Source organism: Pseudophryne corroboree, chromosome 8 (assembly GCF_028390025.1).
Source record: "Pseudophryne corroboree isolate aPseCor3 chromosome 8, aPseCor3.hap2, whole genome shotgun sequence".
NCBI classification, from domain to species: domain Eukaryota; kingdom Metazoa; phylum Chordata; class Amphibia; order Anura; family Myobatrachidae; genus Pseudophryne; species Pseudophryne corroboree.
Genome location: NC_086451.1, coordinates 64,037,516 through 64,057,240, shown reverse-complemented (window position 1 = coordinate 64,057,240; position 19,725 = coordinate 64,037,516). Strand labels below are relative to the sequence as shown.

General features: G+C 46.1%; 1 protein-coding gene across 3 annotated transcripts in view; it reads left to right on the top strand.

Moving 5' to 3' along the window:
* The window catches only part of FAM3A (FAM3 metabolism regulating signaling molecule A), an 80,516-nt gene extending 67,251 nt beyond the window's left edge, over nucleotides 1-13,265 (top strand). For all 3 annotated transcript variants that reach the window (XM_063936524.1, XM_063936525.1, XM_063936523.1), the window contains one exon: nucleotides 12,023-13,265. In XM_063936524.1, the coding sequence (XP_063792594.1) occupies nucleotides 12,023-12,121 (99 nt within the window). In that variant the 3' untranslated portion in view covers nucleotides 12,122-13,265. The remainder of the gene's footprint in view (nucleotides 1-12,022) is intronic.
* Nucleotides 13,266-19,725: the final 6,460 nt, after the last annotated feature.

The following is a 19,725-nucleotide window of genomic DNA, read 5'->3' as shown; positions in this document are numbered from 1 at the left end:
TAGAGGCGCGTCCTTTCTGCCCAGAGGCAGGGGTAGAGGGATAAAGCTGCACCATACAGCCAGTTCCCAAGAACAAAAATCCTCCCCTGCTTCCACTAAGTCCACCGCATGACGCTGGGGCTCCACATGTGGAGCCAGGTGCGGTGGGGGCCCGTCTCCGGAACTTCAGCGACCAGTGGGTTCGCTCACAGGTGGATCTCTGGGTTCTACAAGTGGTATCTCAGGGATACAAACAGGTGATAGTCAAAGTACCCCTACTTCAACAAGGACGGGGTTACTATTCCACACTGTTTGTGGTACCGAAACCGGACGGTTCGGTGAGACCCATTTTAAATTTGAAATCCTTGAACACATACATAAAAAGATTCAAGTTCAAGATGGAATCACTCAGGGCGGTTATTGCAAGCCTGGACGAGGGGGATTACATGGTATCCCTGGACATCAAGGATGCTTACCTGCATGTCCCAATTTACCTTCCTCACCAGGAGTACCTCAGATTTGTGGTACAGGATTGCCATTACCAATTCCAGACACTACCGTTTGGACTGTCCACGGCACCGAGGGTGTTTACCAAGGTAATGGCAGAAATGATGATACTCCTTCGAAAAAAGGGAGTTTTAATTATCCCGTACTTGGACGATCTCCTAATAAAGGCGAGGTCCAGGGAGCAGTTACTGGTCGGAGTAGCACTATCTCGGGAAGTGCTACAACAGCATGGCTGGATTCTAAACATTCCAAAGTCACAACTGGTTCCTTCCACACGCTTACTGTTCCTGGGGATGATTCTGGACACAGAGCAGAAAAAAGTGTTTCTCCCGCAGGAGAAAGCAAAGGAGCTGTCATCTCTAGTCAGAGACCTCCTAAAACCAAAACGGGTATCGGTGCATCACTGCACACGAGTCCTGGGAAAAATGGTGGCTTCGTACGAAGCAATTCCATTCGGCAGGTTCCATGCAAGGACCTTCCAGTGGGACCTCTTGGACAAGTGGTCGGGATCGCATCTTCAGATGCATCAACTGATAACCCTGTCTCCAAGGACCAGGGTGTCTCTACTGTGGTGGCTGCAGAGTGCTCATCTTCTAGAGGGCCGCAGATTCGGCATACAGGACTGGGTCCTGGTGACCACGGATGCCAGCCTTCGGGGCTGGGGCGCAGTCACACAGGGAAGAAATTTCTAGGGACTTTGGTCAAGTCAGGAGTCGTCCCTACACATAAACATTCTGGAACTGAGGGCCATTTACAATGCCCTAAGTCAGGCAAGGCCCCTGCTTCAAAACCAGCCGGTTCTGATCCAATCAGACAACATCACGGCAGTCACCCATGTAAACCAACAGGACGGCAGAAGAAGCAGGGTGGCGATGGCAGAAGCCACAAGGATTCTCCGATGGGCGGAAAATCACGTACTAGCACTGTCAGCAGTGTTCATTCCGGGTGTGGACAACTGGGAAGCAGACTTCCTCAGCAGACACGACCTACACCCGGGAGAGTGGGGACTTCATCCAGAAGTCTTCCTACTGTTGGTAAACCGTTGGGAAAGGCCACAGGTGGACATGATGGCGTCCCGCCTCAACAAAAAGCTAAAGAGATATTGCGCCAGGTCAAGGGACCCTCAGGCGATAGCTGTGGACGCTCTAGTGACACCGTGGGTGTACCAGTCGGTTTATGTGTTCCCTCCTCTGCCTCTCATACCAAAGGTACTGAGAATAATAAGAAGGCGAGGAGTAAGAACGATACTCGTGGTTCCGGATTGGCCAAGAAGAGCTTGGTACCCGGAACTTCAAGAAATGTTATCAGAGGACCCATGGCCTCTACCGCTCAGACAGGATCTGCTACAGCAGGGGCCCTGTCTGTTCCAAGACTTACCGCGGCTGCGTTTGACGGCATGGCGGTTGAATTCCGGATCCTAAAGGAAAAGGGCATTCCGGAGGAAGTCATTCCTACGCTGATAAAAGCCAGGAAAGAAGTAACCGCAAACCATTATCACCGCATTTGGCGAAAATATGTTGCGTGGTGTGAGGCCAGGAAGACCCCTACAGAGGAATTTCAACTGGGTCGTTTTCTGCACTTCCTACAGTCAGGAGTGACTATGGGCCTAAAATTGGGTTCCATTAAGGTCCAGATTTCGGCTCTGTCGATTTTCTTCCAGAAAGAACTGGCTTCACTGCCTGAAGTTCAGACTTTTGTAAAGGGAGTGCTTCATATTCAGCCCCCTTTTGTGCCTCCTGTGGCACCTTGGGATCTCAATGTGGTGTTGAGTTTCCTAAAATCACATTGGTTTGAACCACTTAAAACCGTGGATCTGAAATATCTCACGTGGAAAGTGGTCATGTTATTGGCCTTGGCTTCGGCCAGGCGTGTGTCAGAGTTGGCGGCTTTGTCATGTAAAAGCCTTATCTGATTTTCCATATGGATAGGGCAGAATTGAGGACTCGTCCCCAGTTTCTCCCTAAGGTGGTATCAGCTTTTCACTTGAACCAACCTATTGTGGTGCCTGCGGCTACTAGGGACTTGGAGGATTCCAAGTTACTGGACGTAGTCAGGGCCTTGAAAATTTATGTTTCCAGGACGGCTGGAGTCAGGAAAACTGACTCGCTTTTTATCCTGTATGCACCCAACAAAATAGGTGCTCCTGCTTCTAAGCAGACTATTGCTCGCTGGATTTGTAGCACAATTCAGCTGGCGCATTCTGCGGCTGGATTGCCGCATCCTAAATCAGTGAAAGCCCATTCCACAAGGAAGGTGGGCTCATCTTGGGCGGCTGCCCGAGGGGTCTCGGCTTTACAACTTTGCCGAGCTGCAACTTGGTCAGGGGCAAACACGTTTGCTAAATTCTACAAATTTGATACCCTGGCTGAGGAGGACCTTGAGTTCTCTCATTCGGTGCTGCAGAGTCATCCGCACTCTCCCGCCCGTTTGGGAGCTTTGGTATAATCCCCATGGTCCTTACGGAGTTCCCAGCATCCACTAGGACGTCAGAGAAAATAAGATTTTACTCACCGGTAAATCTATTTCTCGTAGTCCGTAGTGGATGCTGGGCGCCCATCCCAAGTGCGGATTGTCTGCAATACTTGTATATAGTTATTGCCTAACTAAAGGGTTATTGTTGAGCCATCTGTTGAGAGGCTCAGTTATATTTCATACTGTTAACTGGGTTTAATATCACGAGTTATACGGTGTGATTGGTGTGGCTGGTATGAGTCTTACCCGGGATTCAAAATACTTCCTTATTGTGTCAGCTCTTCCGGGCACAGTATCCTAACTGAGGTCTGGAGGAGGGGCATAGAGGGAGGAGCCAGTGCACACCAGGTAGTACCAAATCTTTCTTATAGTGTGCCCAGTCTCCTGCGGAGCCCGTCTATTCCCCATGGTCCTTACGGAGTTCCCAGCATCCACTACGGACTACGAGAAATAGATTTACCGGTGAGTAAAATCTTATTATTTGCTGTCCTTCTGCCACTAAATACTTTTACCTTTTCTGACTTCCTTCTGTGATTTTCAGGCATGTATTTAAAGCAGGGGTGGGGAACCTGCGGCCCTCCAGCTGTTGTTGAACTACACATTCCAGCATGCCCTGCAACAGTTTTAGCATGGCCAAATAGCAAATCTGTCACAGGACATGCTGGTATGTGTAGTTCAACAACAGCTCTAGCGGGCCAAAGGTTCCCCATCCCTGATTTAAAGCATTGATACTTTTGTTGCCCTGGAATATGACCCAGGTCTACTGATTTCCTTGCACTGTACATTTGAATCCAGAAAGGAACTTTTGTGTGTTGCTTCTGGTGGTAGTGAAAAGTACCATGTGACTGATGTTAGAAAGGTGTTGCTGCAAAGCACAGAGATCTAAAAATAATAATAAAAAAAACACAAAACAGTGTATGTAGTAAAAGACGCTGCTCAGCCAAGTGGTATTTGTGGGTGTAATGTCACCGGTCCATTCAGGTGCCACTGGTCACAAAACTGTTGCCATCTATTGTCTGGGGAACTCTTGTTTAAAAATAAATAAATAAAAAAAAAAATATATATATATATATATATATATATATATATATATATATATAATATATATATATATATATATATATATATATATATATATATATACTGCTCAAAAAAATAAAGGGAACACTAAAATAACACATCCTAGATCCGAATGAATGAAATATTCTTATTAAATACTTTGTTCTTTACATAGTTGAATGTGCTGACAACAAGATCACACAAAAATTATCAATGGAAATAAAATTTATTAACCCATGGAGGTCTGGATTTGGAGTCGCACTCAAAATTAAAGTGGAAAAACACACTACAGGTTGATCCAACTTTGATGTAATGTCTTTAAAACAAGTCAAAATGAGGCTCAGTTGTGTGTGTGGTGCCTCCACGTGCCTGTATGACCTCCCTACAATGCCTGGGCATGCTCTTGATGAGGTGGCGGATGGTCTCCTGAGGGATCTCCTCCCAGACCTGGACTAAAGCATCCGCCAACTCCTGGACAGTCTGTGGTGCAATATGGCGTTAGTGGATGGAGCGAGACATGATGTCCCAGATGTGCTCAATTGGATTCAGGTCTGGGGAACGGGCGGGCCAGTCCATAGCATCAATGCCTTTGTCTTGCAGGAACTGCTGACACACTCCAGCGACATGAGGTCTAGGATTGTCTTGCATTAGGAGGAACCCAGGGCCAACCACACCAGCATATGGTCTCACAAGGGGTCTGAGGATCTCATCTCGGTACCTAATGGCAGTCAGGCTGCCTCTGGCGAGCACATGGAGGGCTGTGCGGCCCCCCAAAGAAATGCCACCCCACACCATTACTGACCCACTGCCAAACCGGTCATGCTAGATGATGTTGCAGGCAGCAGAACGTTCTCCTTGGTATCTCCAGACTCTCACGTATGTCACATGTGCTCTGTGAGAACCTGCTTTCATCTGTGAAGAGCACAGGGCGCCAGTGGCGAATTTGCCAATCTTGGTGTTATCTGGCAAATGCCAAACGTCCTGCACAGTGTTGGGCTGTAAGCACAACCCCCACCTGTGGACGTCGGGCCCTCATACCACCCTCATGGAGTCTGTTTCTGATCGTTTGAGTAGACACATGCACATTTGTGGCTTGCTGGAGGTCATTTTGCAGGGCTCTGGCAGTGCTCCTCCTGTTCCTTCTTGCACAAAGGCGGAGGTAGCGGTCCTGCTGCTGGGTTGTTGCCCTCCTACGGCCTCCTCTACGTCTCCTGATGTACTGGCCTGTCTCCTGATAGCGCCTCTATGCTCTGGACACTACGCTGACAGACACAGCAAACCTTCTTGCCACAGCTCGCATTGATGTGCCATCATGGATGAGCTGCACTACCTGAGCCACTTGTGTGGGTTGTAGGGAGGTCACACAGGCACGTGGAGGCCACACACACTACTGAGCCTCATTTTGACTTGTTTTAAGGACATTACATCAAAGTTGGATCAGCCTGTAGTGTGTTTTTCCACTTTAATTTTGAGTGTGACTCCAAATCCAGACCTCCATGGGTTAATAAATTTGATTTCCATTGATAATTTTTCTCTTTCATCCACTAGGGGACACTGGAGTTCCATCTTAGACATTAGGGGTGTGAAGTCTGTGAACCGGAGGTGTGGCACAATCTTAAAAATTTGCATTGACTGCACAGCCGGCTCCTCCCCCTTCACGCCCCTCATGCCTCAGTTTTGAAAATTGTGCTAGAGGTGTTAGCACATAGGAGCGGAGCTCCTGAAAGAAAAATAAATAAAAGAATTACTACAGGCTGAGTCAACCTAACAAAAGGGGGACAAAAAGCCTAGAGTTAGCTGAGAGACAAAGATCCCTTTTGAAGGGATCAGCATCTCTCCGCAGGAAATCCTTTGCGGGGCCTGGTCTGCGTGAGTACTGGTTGATAAGGGCCCTAGATAGTAAACTAACCTTTACATTAGTTCGCCTTTTTCCCCTTCCCCTCTGAGACATCTCCTGTCTCCTCTGTAGAGCCGCGTATACGCGCCCAGCGGCAGCGCCGAGCAGTGGGGAGAGTTCCGGTCCCCATGACTACGTCGGGCTCCGCCGGGCGGCGCGGCTAGATGTGATAGCCGCACAGCGGATAGACATGCGTCGCAAGGGGGAATAGATAGAGCTCCCGGTGCGGCGCGTAAGGGGACGGTATGGAGATCTTTGTTATATAGGATCCACCAGGGTTTAGATGGGGGGAGAGAGCTTCTGACTGGCAATCAGACGTCCTGGGTTCAGATCCCAGGCTATCCTCAATATAAACCTGCTTATTGATCTGTACATAAAAATGGAGTGGCGGCCATTTTAATTTTACATTTAGGCGCCATCCTGAGGTAAAGTGTAATCCCTCCCCCTCGTATAGATTATAACAATAACTCCATCTACTGATTAAGATTAGTATGGGTTGGATTCAGGCTCCCTCTGCTGGTAAAGTTTATATATAGTTTAAAAGAGGATCTCCTGTGGAAAATAATTATTATTTATATTATTTATATTTTCAAAGGACTTCTGATCAAAGATCCTGAGGAAAATACAGGGAGTACGTGGACAGCCCGATCACTGTAGCTGATTGACAGCTGGGTCTGTGAGGGCTGCTAACCGGCTGGTTTTTTATATATATATATATATATATAGATATATATATATATATAGATATATATAGATATATATAGATATATATAGATATATAGATATATATATATAGATATATATAGATATATATAGATATTTATTAATTTTTTTATTTGCATATCCAAAAAAAAAATATATATTTTACAGCCGGTTCCAAACACTTCACTCCCGTCATATTACAAGCTTTCTTCTCCTGTATAAAGAGTGAAAGTTCTGTTTAAATTGTTAACTAACGAGCATCATGTCTAAGGCAGCAACCAAGTCATCTAAGACATATTACGTGTGTACGAAGTGTGATAAGAAAAGCACTAGGATTGGCAGTACAGGGGTGTGCGAATCCTGCATAGACAAGAGCGCACAGCCAGGGAACAGTGCTCCATCAACGTCATGGGGGGATGTTCTTACAGACAGAATATCCAAGGAAATGGCGGAATCACGCAAGCAGCAATCAGAGTGGGCTGCGGGGTTCTCAAAGACAATGGAAGAGTTCCTGATTAGATTAACGCCGACCGCACAACCAGACAAGATTGTACGCAAGGCAGTCAAAAGACCACTTCCGGTTGTTCAGGTAACGGAAGAAGAAAATCTCCTTCTGGATACGGAGGAGGGTGAGTTGATTGAAACTAACCTGGAGGCTGATCCCACAGAGGAGGATTCAGCGATCTCAGGTATTGATTCCCTAATTGAGGCAGTTAAGGAAATACTGGATTTTAAAGGTGAGGAGGTTAAAGAACCTGAGGAATTCGACTTATTCGATTCCCAGAAACCTTGTTCGGCAGTGTTTCCCATTCCTAAGTCCCTCCAAAATCAAATGGAGGAAGCCTGGAAACAACCGGATAAGCGATTTCAATTCCCAAAGCGATTTCAGGTAACGTACCCTTTACCTAAGGGGGTAATGGATAAATGGGAAAATCCACCGGTAGTGGATGCTTCCCTAGGTAGATTATCAAAAAAGACAATCTTGCCGATACCTAATGTAACGACCTTGAAGGAGGTCTCAGATCGCAAGGTTGACACGGCCTTAAAGTCGATTTTTGTAGCGGCAGGTGCAGCACAGAGGCCTACCCTCCATCTGTGCTTGGGTCAACAAGGCCATGGGAGCATGGGCCAGTCGTATTCTACAAGCTATTGAAGAAGAAGATAGCTTGGAAGAGATTACTAATCTGGCGGAACACATTCGTGAATCAGCTTCATATTTATGTCAAGCATCTAAGGATGCTAGTAGGATTGCATCACGCATATCCGCATCGGCCGTATCAGCAAGGAGAATCTTATGGCTTAGAGAATGGCAGGGGGATTCTGACACTAAAAAGGCGGTGGAAGCTATTCCCTTTACGGGTGATACGCTTTTCGGTCAAGAATTGGACAAGTGGATTTCCCAAGCTACAGCGGGAAAGTCTACATTCCTTCCTACTCCTTATACAAGGAGCGCGCCACAGGTTAAAAGAGGTTATTCGGGACCAACGTTTAATTCCTTCAGATCTCAGTCCTTTCGAGGCCGAGGTAGAGGTTTTGGTGGACAAGCACGTGGGGGCAGAGGTAGAGGCCGGTCACAGGCAACGTACAAGAAGCAGGATAAACCTGCTGAGAAAACCGTGGCATGACGGTCTCCCAGCTCACCTGGGGTCTCCCCTGGTGGGTGCACGACTGGAGAGGTTTCAGGACAGATGGGCCATCACCTCTCCAGAGAGCTGGATAAACGACATAATCTCTCAGGGGTACAAGATGGATTTTCAAGAGAGACCTCACAGCCAATTTTTTACAACAGGTTTACCTCGGTGCCCTATGAAAGCGAAAGCGTTAATTTTAGCAATTCAGAAACTACTACAGTCAGAAGTAATTGTTCCTGTACCTACCCCTCAGAGAGGAACGGGTTTTTATTCCAGTCTTTTTGTTGTGCCAAAACCAGACGGAACAGTCAGACCGATTCTAAATTTAAAAGTTTTTTTAAATCAATTTCTAAGAATTTACAAATTCAAGATGGAATCAATACAGTCGGTCATTGCAGGTCTAGAACACAAGGAGTTCATGATATCCATGGACATAAAGGATGCATACCTGCATATCCCAATAAGGTCTCCCCACCAAGCTTACCTACGGTTTGCTTTGGTGAAGGATCATTATCAATTCAGAGCTCTACCGTTCGGTCTATCGGCAGCCCCGAGGATCTTCACGAAGATCATGGCGATCATGGTGGCAGAATTGAGAGTAAGAGGGATCACTATAATACCTTATCTAGACGATCTCCTAATCAAAGCCTCTTCTCGGGAGAAGCTGATACAGGATGCTCATACATCTCACCAATTTCTGATTCAACACGGTTGGATTGTGAACTTCAAGAAATCCAGCCTTATTCCATCACAACGGATTCAGTTCCTAGGGCTTATATTGGACACAGTGAAATTGAGAATTTTTCTGCCAGAATCCAAGATTCAGGATATACGGAAGTTGGTGACTCAGGTACTGGAGACACAAACTGTGTCTCTACATCTCTGTGTACAACTTCTAGGAAAGATGGTAGCGTCGTTCGAAGCTATCCAGTATGGAAGACTTCATTCCCGACCCTTTCAAATGAAGCTCATTGCTCAAGGAGCAGGTTCACATTGGCTACTTCATCGGAGAATCAAACTTCAACCACAGGTACGTATCTCTCTGACATGGTGGTTGATACACAAGAATCTCGCAGCAGGGAAGAGATTCGGCATATGGGACTGGAGGATTCTGACAACAGATGCCAGTCTGAGAGGTTGGGGAGCCGTCCTGGAGGACCATCAATTTCAAGGACGGTGGACGTCTCAAGAAAGCAGTTTACCCATAAATATTCTGGAACTAAGAGCTGTTTACAACGCACTCCTATTGGCCGAAAATCTGGTCATAGGTCAGTATGTAAGGATACAGTCGGACAATGTCACCGTCAAGGGGGAACAAAGAGCAGGATGGCGTTGAAGGAATCAACAAAGATCCTGTTGTGGGCAGAAAAGAGAAACATCATACTCTCGGCGATATTCATTCCAGGAGTAGAAAACTGGGAAGCAGACTATCTCAGTCGACAAGACATGCATCCGGGAGAGTGGTGCCTTCATCCGCGGATTTTCAAGATGATAGTGAGGAGATGGGGTCTTCCACAGATAGACCTCATGGCATCGAGGCAGAATCATCAGCTGCCCAGATATGTATCCAGGACAAGGGATACTGCAGCAGAAGGAGTAGATGCGTTGACATTTCCTTGGGATTACGAAAGGGTGTACATATTTCCACCTTTCCCTCTCATACCAAGGATACTGAAGAGGTTAAAAAGAGAGCGAGTGTGGGCGATTCTAATCGCACCAGATTGGCCACGCAGGAGTTGGTACTCGGACCTGCAGGGATTACTGTCAGAAGACCCGTGGAGGTTACCTCAAAGAGAGGACCTACTATCTCAAGGACCGTTTCTTCACCCAGACCTGAACAGACTGCGTTTGACGGCGTGGCTGTTGAAACCAGGATTTTAAGAGACAGAGGGATACCAAAAAGAGCTATCCCTACGATGATTGCGGCTAGAAAGCCAGTTACAGCGAGACATTATTACAGAATTTGGAAGAAGTATATAGACTGGTGTCAGGAACGGGGTTGGGATTCGAAATCCTTCCACCTGTCCAGATTGTTACTGTTCCTTCAAGCAGGTCTGGCGTTAGGCCTGCGTTTGGGATCGCTGAAGGTTCAGTTGTCGGCTCTTTCTATTCTGTTTCAACAAAAGTTGGCGTTGTTGCCAGAGATTCAAACTTTTTTGCAGGGGGTGCTAAGGATACAGCCCCCTTTTCGAGCACCCACGGCACCTTGGGACTTGAATTTGGTGTTAGGATTTTTAAAATCACCTTTGTTTGAACCATTACTACGGACAGATCTAAAATATCTGTCTTGGAAGGTGACGTTGTTGTTAGCCTTAGCTTCGGCTAGACGGGTCTCGGAGTTGGGAGCCTTGTCATGTAAAAGTCCCTTTTTGATTTTTCATGAGGACAGAGCAGAACTCCGTACAAGAGCAGATTTCCTTCCTAAGGTTGTTTCGGGTTATCATGTAAACCAACCTATTGTGGTCCCATCTTTCCAGAGCGTAACAGATTGGGATGTGTCATTGGATGTAGTACGAGCTTTAAAGGTGTACGTACAAGTTACATCAGCATTTCGAAAGTCGGATCATTTATTCGTACTTTATGATGGGCCAAAGAAGGGTTGGCCGGCTTCTAAACAGTCTCTGTCCAGATGGATTAGCCTGGCTATCAGACAAGCGTATATTTCCAGTGGGAAACAGGTTCCAGTGCGGACAAGTGCGCATACCACTAGATCAGTGGGTGCCTCCTGGGCAGCTGCCAGAGGAGTCTCCACTACTCAACTTTGCAGAGCGGCGACGTGGTCCTCAGCCCACACGTTTGCTAAATTTTATAAGTTTGATACCTTTGCGTCTGAAGATGCTAATTTCGGGCGTTTGGTTTTGCAGGCAACAGACAGCACTCCCTCCCTGGGGGATAACTTTGGGACGTCCCCTAATGTCTAAGATGGAACTCCAGTGTCCCCTAGTGGATGAAAGAGAAAAGAGGATTTTGGTACTTACCGATAAATCCATTTCTCTGAATCCTTTAGGGGACACTGGACGCCCACCCCTGTGCTGTCAATCCTGCAGTGTATATAGTTCTGGTTTATACAGTTCGTACAGCAGCGTTGGTTATCTGTTAAGGATGTTATTGGATGCTGTTTGGCAGGTTGCACGGTTCGGTTCCTTCGCCATAGGCTCTCGTACTTGTCCTCATCTCTCGGTCCAATTTTCAAAACTGAGGCATGAGGGGCGTGAAGGGGGAGGAGCCGGCTGTGCAGTCAATGCAAATTTTTAAGATTGTGCCACACCTCCGGTTCACAGACTTCACACCCCTAATGTCTAAGATGGAACTCCAGTGTCCCCTAGAGGATTCAGAGAAATGGATTTATCGGTAAGTACCAAAATCCTCTTTTGTGTGATTTTGTTGTCAGCACATTCAACTATGTAAAGAACAAAGTATTTAATAAGAATATTTCATTCATTCAGATCTAGGATGTGTAATTTTAGTGTTCCCTTTATTCTTTTGAGCAGTGTGTGTATGTATATGTGTGTGTATATGTGTGTATATATATATATATATATATATATATATATATATATATATATATATATATATATATATATATATATATATTTATATTCATTCTTTGCCATTCTACAATAATCTGTTTTTCTATTACCTAGCATTATAAACTTAAGTACTAAAACTAGAATTCTTCTTATCCCTGAGTTAGTTTTGTAAACACACAGTTCCACACTGAAAGCTGCACCTCTGTGTCCATTCTGAGCTGTTCTTCTCGCCATCTTTCCTACAGCTAATAAAGAACAGTAAAAGCACCAACAAGTATGAAGGCTGGCCCGAGGCTGTGGAGTTAGAGGGCTGCGTGCCCCAACGCACTCTGGATCTTGAGTGAAAGACAATGGCAGCGTAATACGTAACCCAAGCAGGATCCTGTGTGTGTGTTTGTATTGGCCTGACAGGCGTCTTATTGACCCTATCTGCTGTTTGCACCTTTCCTATGCCGATCCTGCGGCCTTCTTCTCTCGGACATCTCTGGATGGTGATTTCTGCTAGCCGTGCAACGTTTTATCAGGTTGGAACATGACATAAGCAGACTAAATGATGCCTTCAAACACATGCACATTCAACAGATGTCTACCGGCCAGCCGGTGGTCAGTAAAGAAAACTGCAATGTACACCCCACTCTCAAACCTCCATTCCTGTGCATGTCTCCTCATTTCCAGTGGTCAGCATTGCATCTTCAGCTAAAGAACATGACAGACCTACTTGAAATTGTGCAAAGTTATTCTAGGGCTAAAAGCTCCTACATAAGCACAACCATATATTTCAGAAGATATTTTTCTAATTGTGCATAGGTAAAGCATTTGAACAGACTTCAGGCAGATACCTCGGGTCTCCTAAGTGGCAACGGGAAAACGTGGAGGGTTGCTGTAAGGTTCCAGAAATCTTTGGCAGTGTTGAAATCAACATCACTTCTTCACCAGCATCCAAACCACACGCTTCACTTTGCCCTAATAAATGGAGATAGTAGGTTTGTTTCCTGCTTGGAAGATTCTTCTTAAATATTTGCCTAATTACCACTAATATTGCAAGATGAGGAGTGATGTCATGCCAAGTCCTTCTCAGCTGTTACTCTGTGGCATGATAGGTCAGAGGTCAGCATGTTCTCCTCCCTATAAATACTATTATTGGATACAGATTTATTTATTTTAATATTAGATTGTATGATAGCTAAGATAAAGAGAAATGATCGTTTAACTACACACACAAACACTGACTCAGAATATAGGGTGGGGCTGAGCGGGTTTGATATATATGGATTTGATTCAGAGGGAGGGGTGTGTGTTTGTTTAAATGCTATCTCTACTCGGAAAGGTGTGAATGTGTATTAATTGCAGATGAGAATGGAAAGAATTCGTGACAAACGAGGGTAGTTGAAATGCTTCCTTAATGATTACTTCTTTTTTTTTTAAAGAATGGATTTAACACAAGCTTGTCACTTGTACTGTACAATAAATGGAACCTTTTCTTACAAAGACTTGTGTTTTGATTAAAAACATAAATCGTTCTTTGGCATTGTACCTCTCTTCATTAAAGCTTTTCTTTATATTTTGCGTACAAAACCAAACAATTGTTTTTTTAATTAAGAATTAGTGGTAGAAGTTGGTTTTATTGGGATCGATGACATAGACGTTACTGAAATATAAAAGACACACAATAAATGGTGTCAATTGTAAGAGTAATATAATGCAGTCATCTTAACACAGTGGTTTCCAAAGTTTCTGGTATCGCGGTTCCCTAAAGTTACCTGCGCTGGGTTTTTTTTAATGCATCCCTAGGCCAAAAGTATGTTATTGAGGAATTCAGCAGAGTATTAAATCAAGTAAATTATGATAGGTTGTCATACTTGGGATAAGTTATGTGGTGGCGAACAGATTTGCCCTTCTGTTTTTCTACATATTTTGATTGCCAGTCACTAGGACTGGTTTTGCCCATCACATTGAGTAAATAATTTGATTGGGTCCTGGACCACTAACCTGTGGTGCCATGGCACCTAGTTTGGGAGCCACTGCCTTAACGTGATGGGATTAAGGTAAATAAGTCTGCTTTTGTGGGTAAAGCTGAAGGTCACATCTGTTTTATGTGCACATCTAGACTAGTTGGCGTTTTGGTAATAAATACATGAACATCCACCTTGTGGTTCCTCCGTTCACAGTGGCAGATTATCTTCTTCACTGCTGATTAATTTCAGAGCTGCCATCCATGTTGTTTTTCCTTTTACTTCATTACTCCCTTTGAAATACAGTGTTGAATTACTCACACTGCAGATTTAACTGGAAGATTACATATATTCATCTATTGTGCTGTTTGCCTGGGCTGATAACTTGTTGCAGAATGTTTCTTTGTTCAAGTATCAACATTCATGGGATTTTGTTGGGACGAACTTTTACTGTGACATACGGGTACATTTCATAATGTCACATGGAGGATTAACATGATTAGGTATGAGATCATGCACTTGAAGAATGCACGTAATCCATTTAACAATGCCATTTACTGTCCCATCAGTACAGTCACTGAAGTGATGCTCAGCTCAGTCAGTAGCGGTGTCATGCCCCAAAACCCCTTTCAAACAGCTAAAGCTTGTTGCACCCATTTTTCATTCATAGCTTGTGATGAGACATTGTACTGATCAACTGTGCCATTTGTGTTATAATGGCTTTATGTCTACAGGTGCTGGGTACAGTACTAGCTGTAGTAATGGAGATAGACCATGAATTGCTAGCCGATTTAAGATGTACTAGTGATCCCTGTTGCTCAAACTTGAGCAAAAAATAATAATTTGTGTGTTCTACAATGGGTTCTTCTGTAGACGCGCAAACACTTTTTCTTTTTTAATGTTAAACGTAGCTTTGGCACTTTGAATGATTTGTAATTTCAAAGTGTTCGGAATTAGAAAGCTGATAGTCACAGCACTGTTGCTTCTTTCTCTGCAATAGTCTGACTTTTTTTTGAATGACAGAACATGGATGTTGACTTGTTGAAGATGGAACGATAATTCACGTATCAGCATTGTGTAACCATTTTGGTTGAATGGCAAGCCTATTCTATAGGCCTATATGCACCATTGTGGTGGTGATGTAAAAAAAAACTGTTCTGAATTCTAAAGTTGTAAAATGCCACCAGCAATTGACTCATCAAGGTGTGCTTCAGAATTGATCCTGGCAAGTGACTCATCAAGGTGTGCTTCAAAGCTGATCCTGGCGAGTGACTCATCAGGATGAGCTTCAGAGCCGATCTTGGCGAGGGACTCGTCAAGGTGTGCTTCAGAACTGATTCTGGCGAGGGACCCGTCAAGGTGTGCTTCAGAGCTGATCCTGGCGAGGGACTCATCAAGGTGTGCTTAAGAGCTGATCATAGCGAGGAATTTATCAAGGTGTGCTTCAGAGCTGAACCTAGCGAGGGACTCATCAAGGTGTGCTGCAGAGCTGATCATAGCGGGGGATTTATCAAAGTGTGCTTCAGAGCTGCACCTGGCGAGGGAAGTGTTGTATGAGCGAATATTGTCTAAATTATTAACTTTTTTTTCTCTTACGTCCTAGAGGATGCTGGGGACTCCGTAAGGACCATGGGGTATAGACTGGCTACGCAGGACACATGGGCACTATAAAGAACTTTAGAATGGGTGTGCACTGGCTCCTCCCTCTATGTCCCTCCTCCAGACCTCCGTTTGATCCTGTGCCCAGAGGAGATTGGGTGCATTACTGGGGAGTTCTCCTGAGTTTCTCTGATAAAGAATTTTGTTAGGTTTTTTATTTTCAGGGAGCACTGCTGGCAACAGACTCCCTGCATCCTGGGACTGAGGAGAGAGAAGCAGACCTACTTAAATGATAGGCTCTGCTTCTTAGGCTACTGGACACCATTAGCTCCAGAGGGAGTCGGAACGCAGGTCTCCCCTCGCTGTTCGTCCCGGAGCTGCGCCGCCGTCCTTCTCGCAGAGCCGGAAGATATAAGCCGGGTGAGTATAAGAAGAAAAGAAGACTTCAAGGCGGCAGGAAACTTCAGATCTTCACGCCATTGCTCCCACACACTACACACACTAGCGGGCACTGATGGGTGCAGGGCGCAGGGGGGGCGCCCTGGGCAGCAATAAAACCTCTATATCTGGCATTATTAGGTTGGACACTGCAGAGGCAGTATTTCTTTGAATCTCCCGCCAGTTTTGAGATACTTTGAGCGGGACCGAAGCCCGCCGCTGGAGGGGGCGGAGCTTGGTCCCTCAGCACTAACCAGCACCATTTTCTCCACAGAGATCTGCAGAGAAGCTGGCTCCCTGGTCTCTCCCCTGCTGAACACGGTGACACAGGGCTGAAAAGAGGAGGGGGGGCACTTGTAAGGCGCAGTGAGTGTATTAACACAGTAATTAATATAAAAGCGCTATTATTTGGGAGTTTAATTTCCAGTGTCAGTTGGCGCTGGGTGTGTGCTGGCATACTCTCTCTCTGTCTCTCCAAAGGGCCATATTGGGGAACTGTCTCCTTATAACTATATCCCTGTGTGTGTGGGGGTGTCGATACGAGTGTGTTGGCATGTCTGATGCGGAAGGCTCAGCTAAGGAGGAGGTGGAGCAGATGATTGTGGTGCCTCCGTCGGCAACGCCGACTCATGATTGAATGGACATGTGGAATGTTTTAAATGCAAATGTGACCTTATTACATAAGAGACTGGACAAAGCAGAGTCCAGGGAAAAAGCAGAGAGTCAATCACAGGGCCCTTCTGGGTCTCAAAAACGTCCCCTATCCCAAATTGCAGACACTGATACCGACACGGATTCTGACTCCAGTGTCGACTACAATGATGCGAGGTTACACCCAAGGGTGGCCAAATGTATTCATTATATGATTATTGCAATAAAAGATGTTTTGCATATCACAGATGACCCCTCGGTACCGGACACGAGGGTGCACATGTATAAGGAAAAGAAACCTGAGGTAACCTTTCCCCCATCCCATGAGCTTAATGAGTTATTTGAAAAAGCTTGGGAAACTCCTGATAAAAAACGGCAGATTCCCAAAAGGATTCTTATGGCGTATCCTTTCCCTGCACAGGACAGGGTACGTTGGGAATCCTCACCCAGGGTGGACAAGGCTTTAACACGCCTGTCCAAGAAGGTGGCGCTACCGTCTCTGGACACGGCAGCCCTCAAGGATCCTGCTGATCGCAGACAGGAAACTACTTTAAAGTCTATTTATACGCATACAGGTGCTTTGCTCAGACCGGCAATAGCATCGGCATGGGTGTGTAGTGCAGTTGCAGCTTGGACAGATACCTTGTCAGCTGACCTTGATACCCTAGACAGGGATACCATTTTATTGACCTTAGGCCACATTAAAGACGCAGTCTTATATATGAGGGACGCTCAAAGAGACGTTGGGCTGCTGGGTTCGAGAGCCAACGCCATGGCGATTGCTGCTAGGCGAGCCCTGTGGACCCGCCAATGGACGGGTGATGCCGACTCGAAGCATATGGAGGTTTTGCCATACAAAGGTGACGTTTTATTTGGGGAAGGTCTCGCGGACCTGGTTGCCACAGCTACCGCGGGTAAATCTACCTTTTTGCCTTTTGTTCCCCCACAGAAAAAGAAAACTCCACAATATCAGATGCAGTCCTTTCGGTCGCATAAATCCAGAAGAGGTCGGGGCTCATCTTTCCTCGCCAGAGGTAAGGGTAGAGGAAAGAGAGCACCTGCTCCGGCAACAGGGGAAAGGGTACTATTCGGCCCTGTTCGTGGTCCCGAAGCCGGATGGCTCGGTCAGACCCTTTTTAAATCTAAAATCCCTAAACCGGTACTTGAAAAAGTTCAAATTCAAGATGGAATCGCTCCGGGCTGTGATCTCCAGTCTGGAAGGGGGGATTTTATGGTGTCACTCGACGTAAAGGATGCATACCTTCATGTCCCCATATATCCTCCTCATCAGGCGTAACTGAGATTCGCTGTACAGGACTGTCATTACCAGTTTCAGACGTTGCCGTTTGGGCTTTCCACGGCCCCGAGGATTTACACCAAGGTGATGGCGGAGATGATGGTGCTCCTGCGCAGGCAGGGAGTCACAATTATCCCATACTTGGACGATCTCCTGATAAAAGCAAGATCAAAAGATCAATTGCAGAAGAGCGTCTCGCTCTCCCTGAGAGTGCTACAACAACACGGTTGGATTCTCAATCTGCCAAAGTCACAATTGATTCCTACGACTCGACTATCATTCCTAGGCATGATTCTGGACACGGAGCAGAAGAGGGTTTTTCTCCCGATGGAAAAAGCCCAGGAACTCCAGAACATGGTCAGAGACTTGCTAAAACCAAAAAGAGTGTCTGTTCATCAATGCACTCGAGTTCTGGGGAAAATGGTGGCAGCGTACGAGGCCATCCCCTTCGGCAGGTTTCATGCAAGGACGTTTCAGTGGGACCTCCTGGACAAGTGGTCCGGGTCCCATCTACTAATACATCAGAAGATAAGCCTGTCCCCCAGGGCCAGGGTGTCTCTCCTGTGGTGGCTGCAAAGTGCTCACCTTCTAGAGGGTCGCAGGTTCGGCATTCAAGACTGGGTTCTGGTGACCACGGACGCGAGCCTCCGAGGATGGGGAGCAGTCACACGAGGAAGAAATTTTCAGGGGCTATGGTCAAGCCAGGAAGCTTGTCTACACATCAACGTACTGGAATTGAGGGCCATATACAACGGCCTTCGACAAGCGGAGAATCTTCTTCGTGACCTACTGGTTCTGATTCAATCGGACAACGTCACAGCCGTGGCTCATGTAAACCGCCAAGGCGGAACAAGGAGCAGAGTGGCAATGGCGGAAGCCACCAGTATTCTTCGCTGGGCGGAAAATCACATAAGCGCTCTGTCAGCAGTCTTCATTCCGGGAGTGGACAACTGGGAAGCAGACTTCCTCAGCAGACACGATCTCCATCCAGGAGAGTGGGGACTTTATCAAGAAGTTTTTACAGAGATAACAAGTCTTTGGGGAATTCCTCACATAGACATGATGGCGTCACGCCTCAACAAGAAGCTTCGGAGGTATTGTGCCAGGTCAAGAGACGCCCTGGTGACACCTTGGGTGTTTTCAGTCGGTCTATGTGTTCCCCCCTCTTCCTCTCATCTCAAAAATATTGAGAATCATAAGACAAAAAAGAGTGAAAACAATACTCATCGTTCCAGATTGGCCTCGAAGGGCCTGGTATTCAGATCTTCAGGAGATGCTCACAGAAGATCCATGGCCTCTTCCTCTCAGGGAGGACCTGTTACAACAGGGGCCCTGCATGTTCCAAGACTTACCGCGATTACGTTTGACGGCATGGCGGTTGAACACCGAATCCTAGCTGGGAAAGGTATTCCGGAGGAAGTCATCCCTACTCTGATAAAGGCTAGGAAGGAGGTGACGGCAAAACATTATCAACGTATCTGGAGGAAGTATGTTTCTTGGTGTGAAGCCAAGACTGCTCCTGCGGAAGATTTCCATCTGGGCCGTTTTCTCCACTTTCTACAGACAGGAGTGGATATGGGCCTAAAACTAGGCTCCATTAAGGTACAGATTTCGGCCCTGTCTATTTTCTTTCAGAAAGAATTGGCTTCTCTCCCAGAAGTCCAGACTTTTGTTAAGGGAGTGCTGCACATCCAGCCTCATTTTGTGCCCTCAGTGGCACCTTGGGACCTTAACGTGGTGTTACGGTTCCTGAAGTCTCACTGGTTTGAACCTCTTCAAACAGATGAATTAAAATTTCTCACGTGGAAGGTGGTCATGTTATTGGCCTTGGCATCTGCAAGGCGGGTGTCCGAATTGGCGGCCTTGTCCCACAAGAGCCCCTATTTGATTTTCCATGTGGAAAGAGCAGAGTTGAGGACTCGTCCTCAATTTTTGCCTAAGGTGGTTTCTTAATTTCATATGAACCAACCTATTGTGGTGCCTGTGGCTACGGGTGACTTGGAGGATTCCA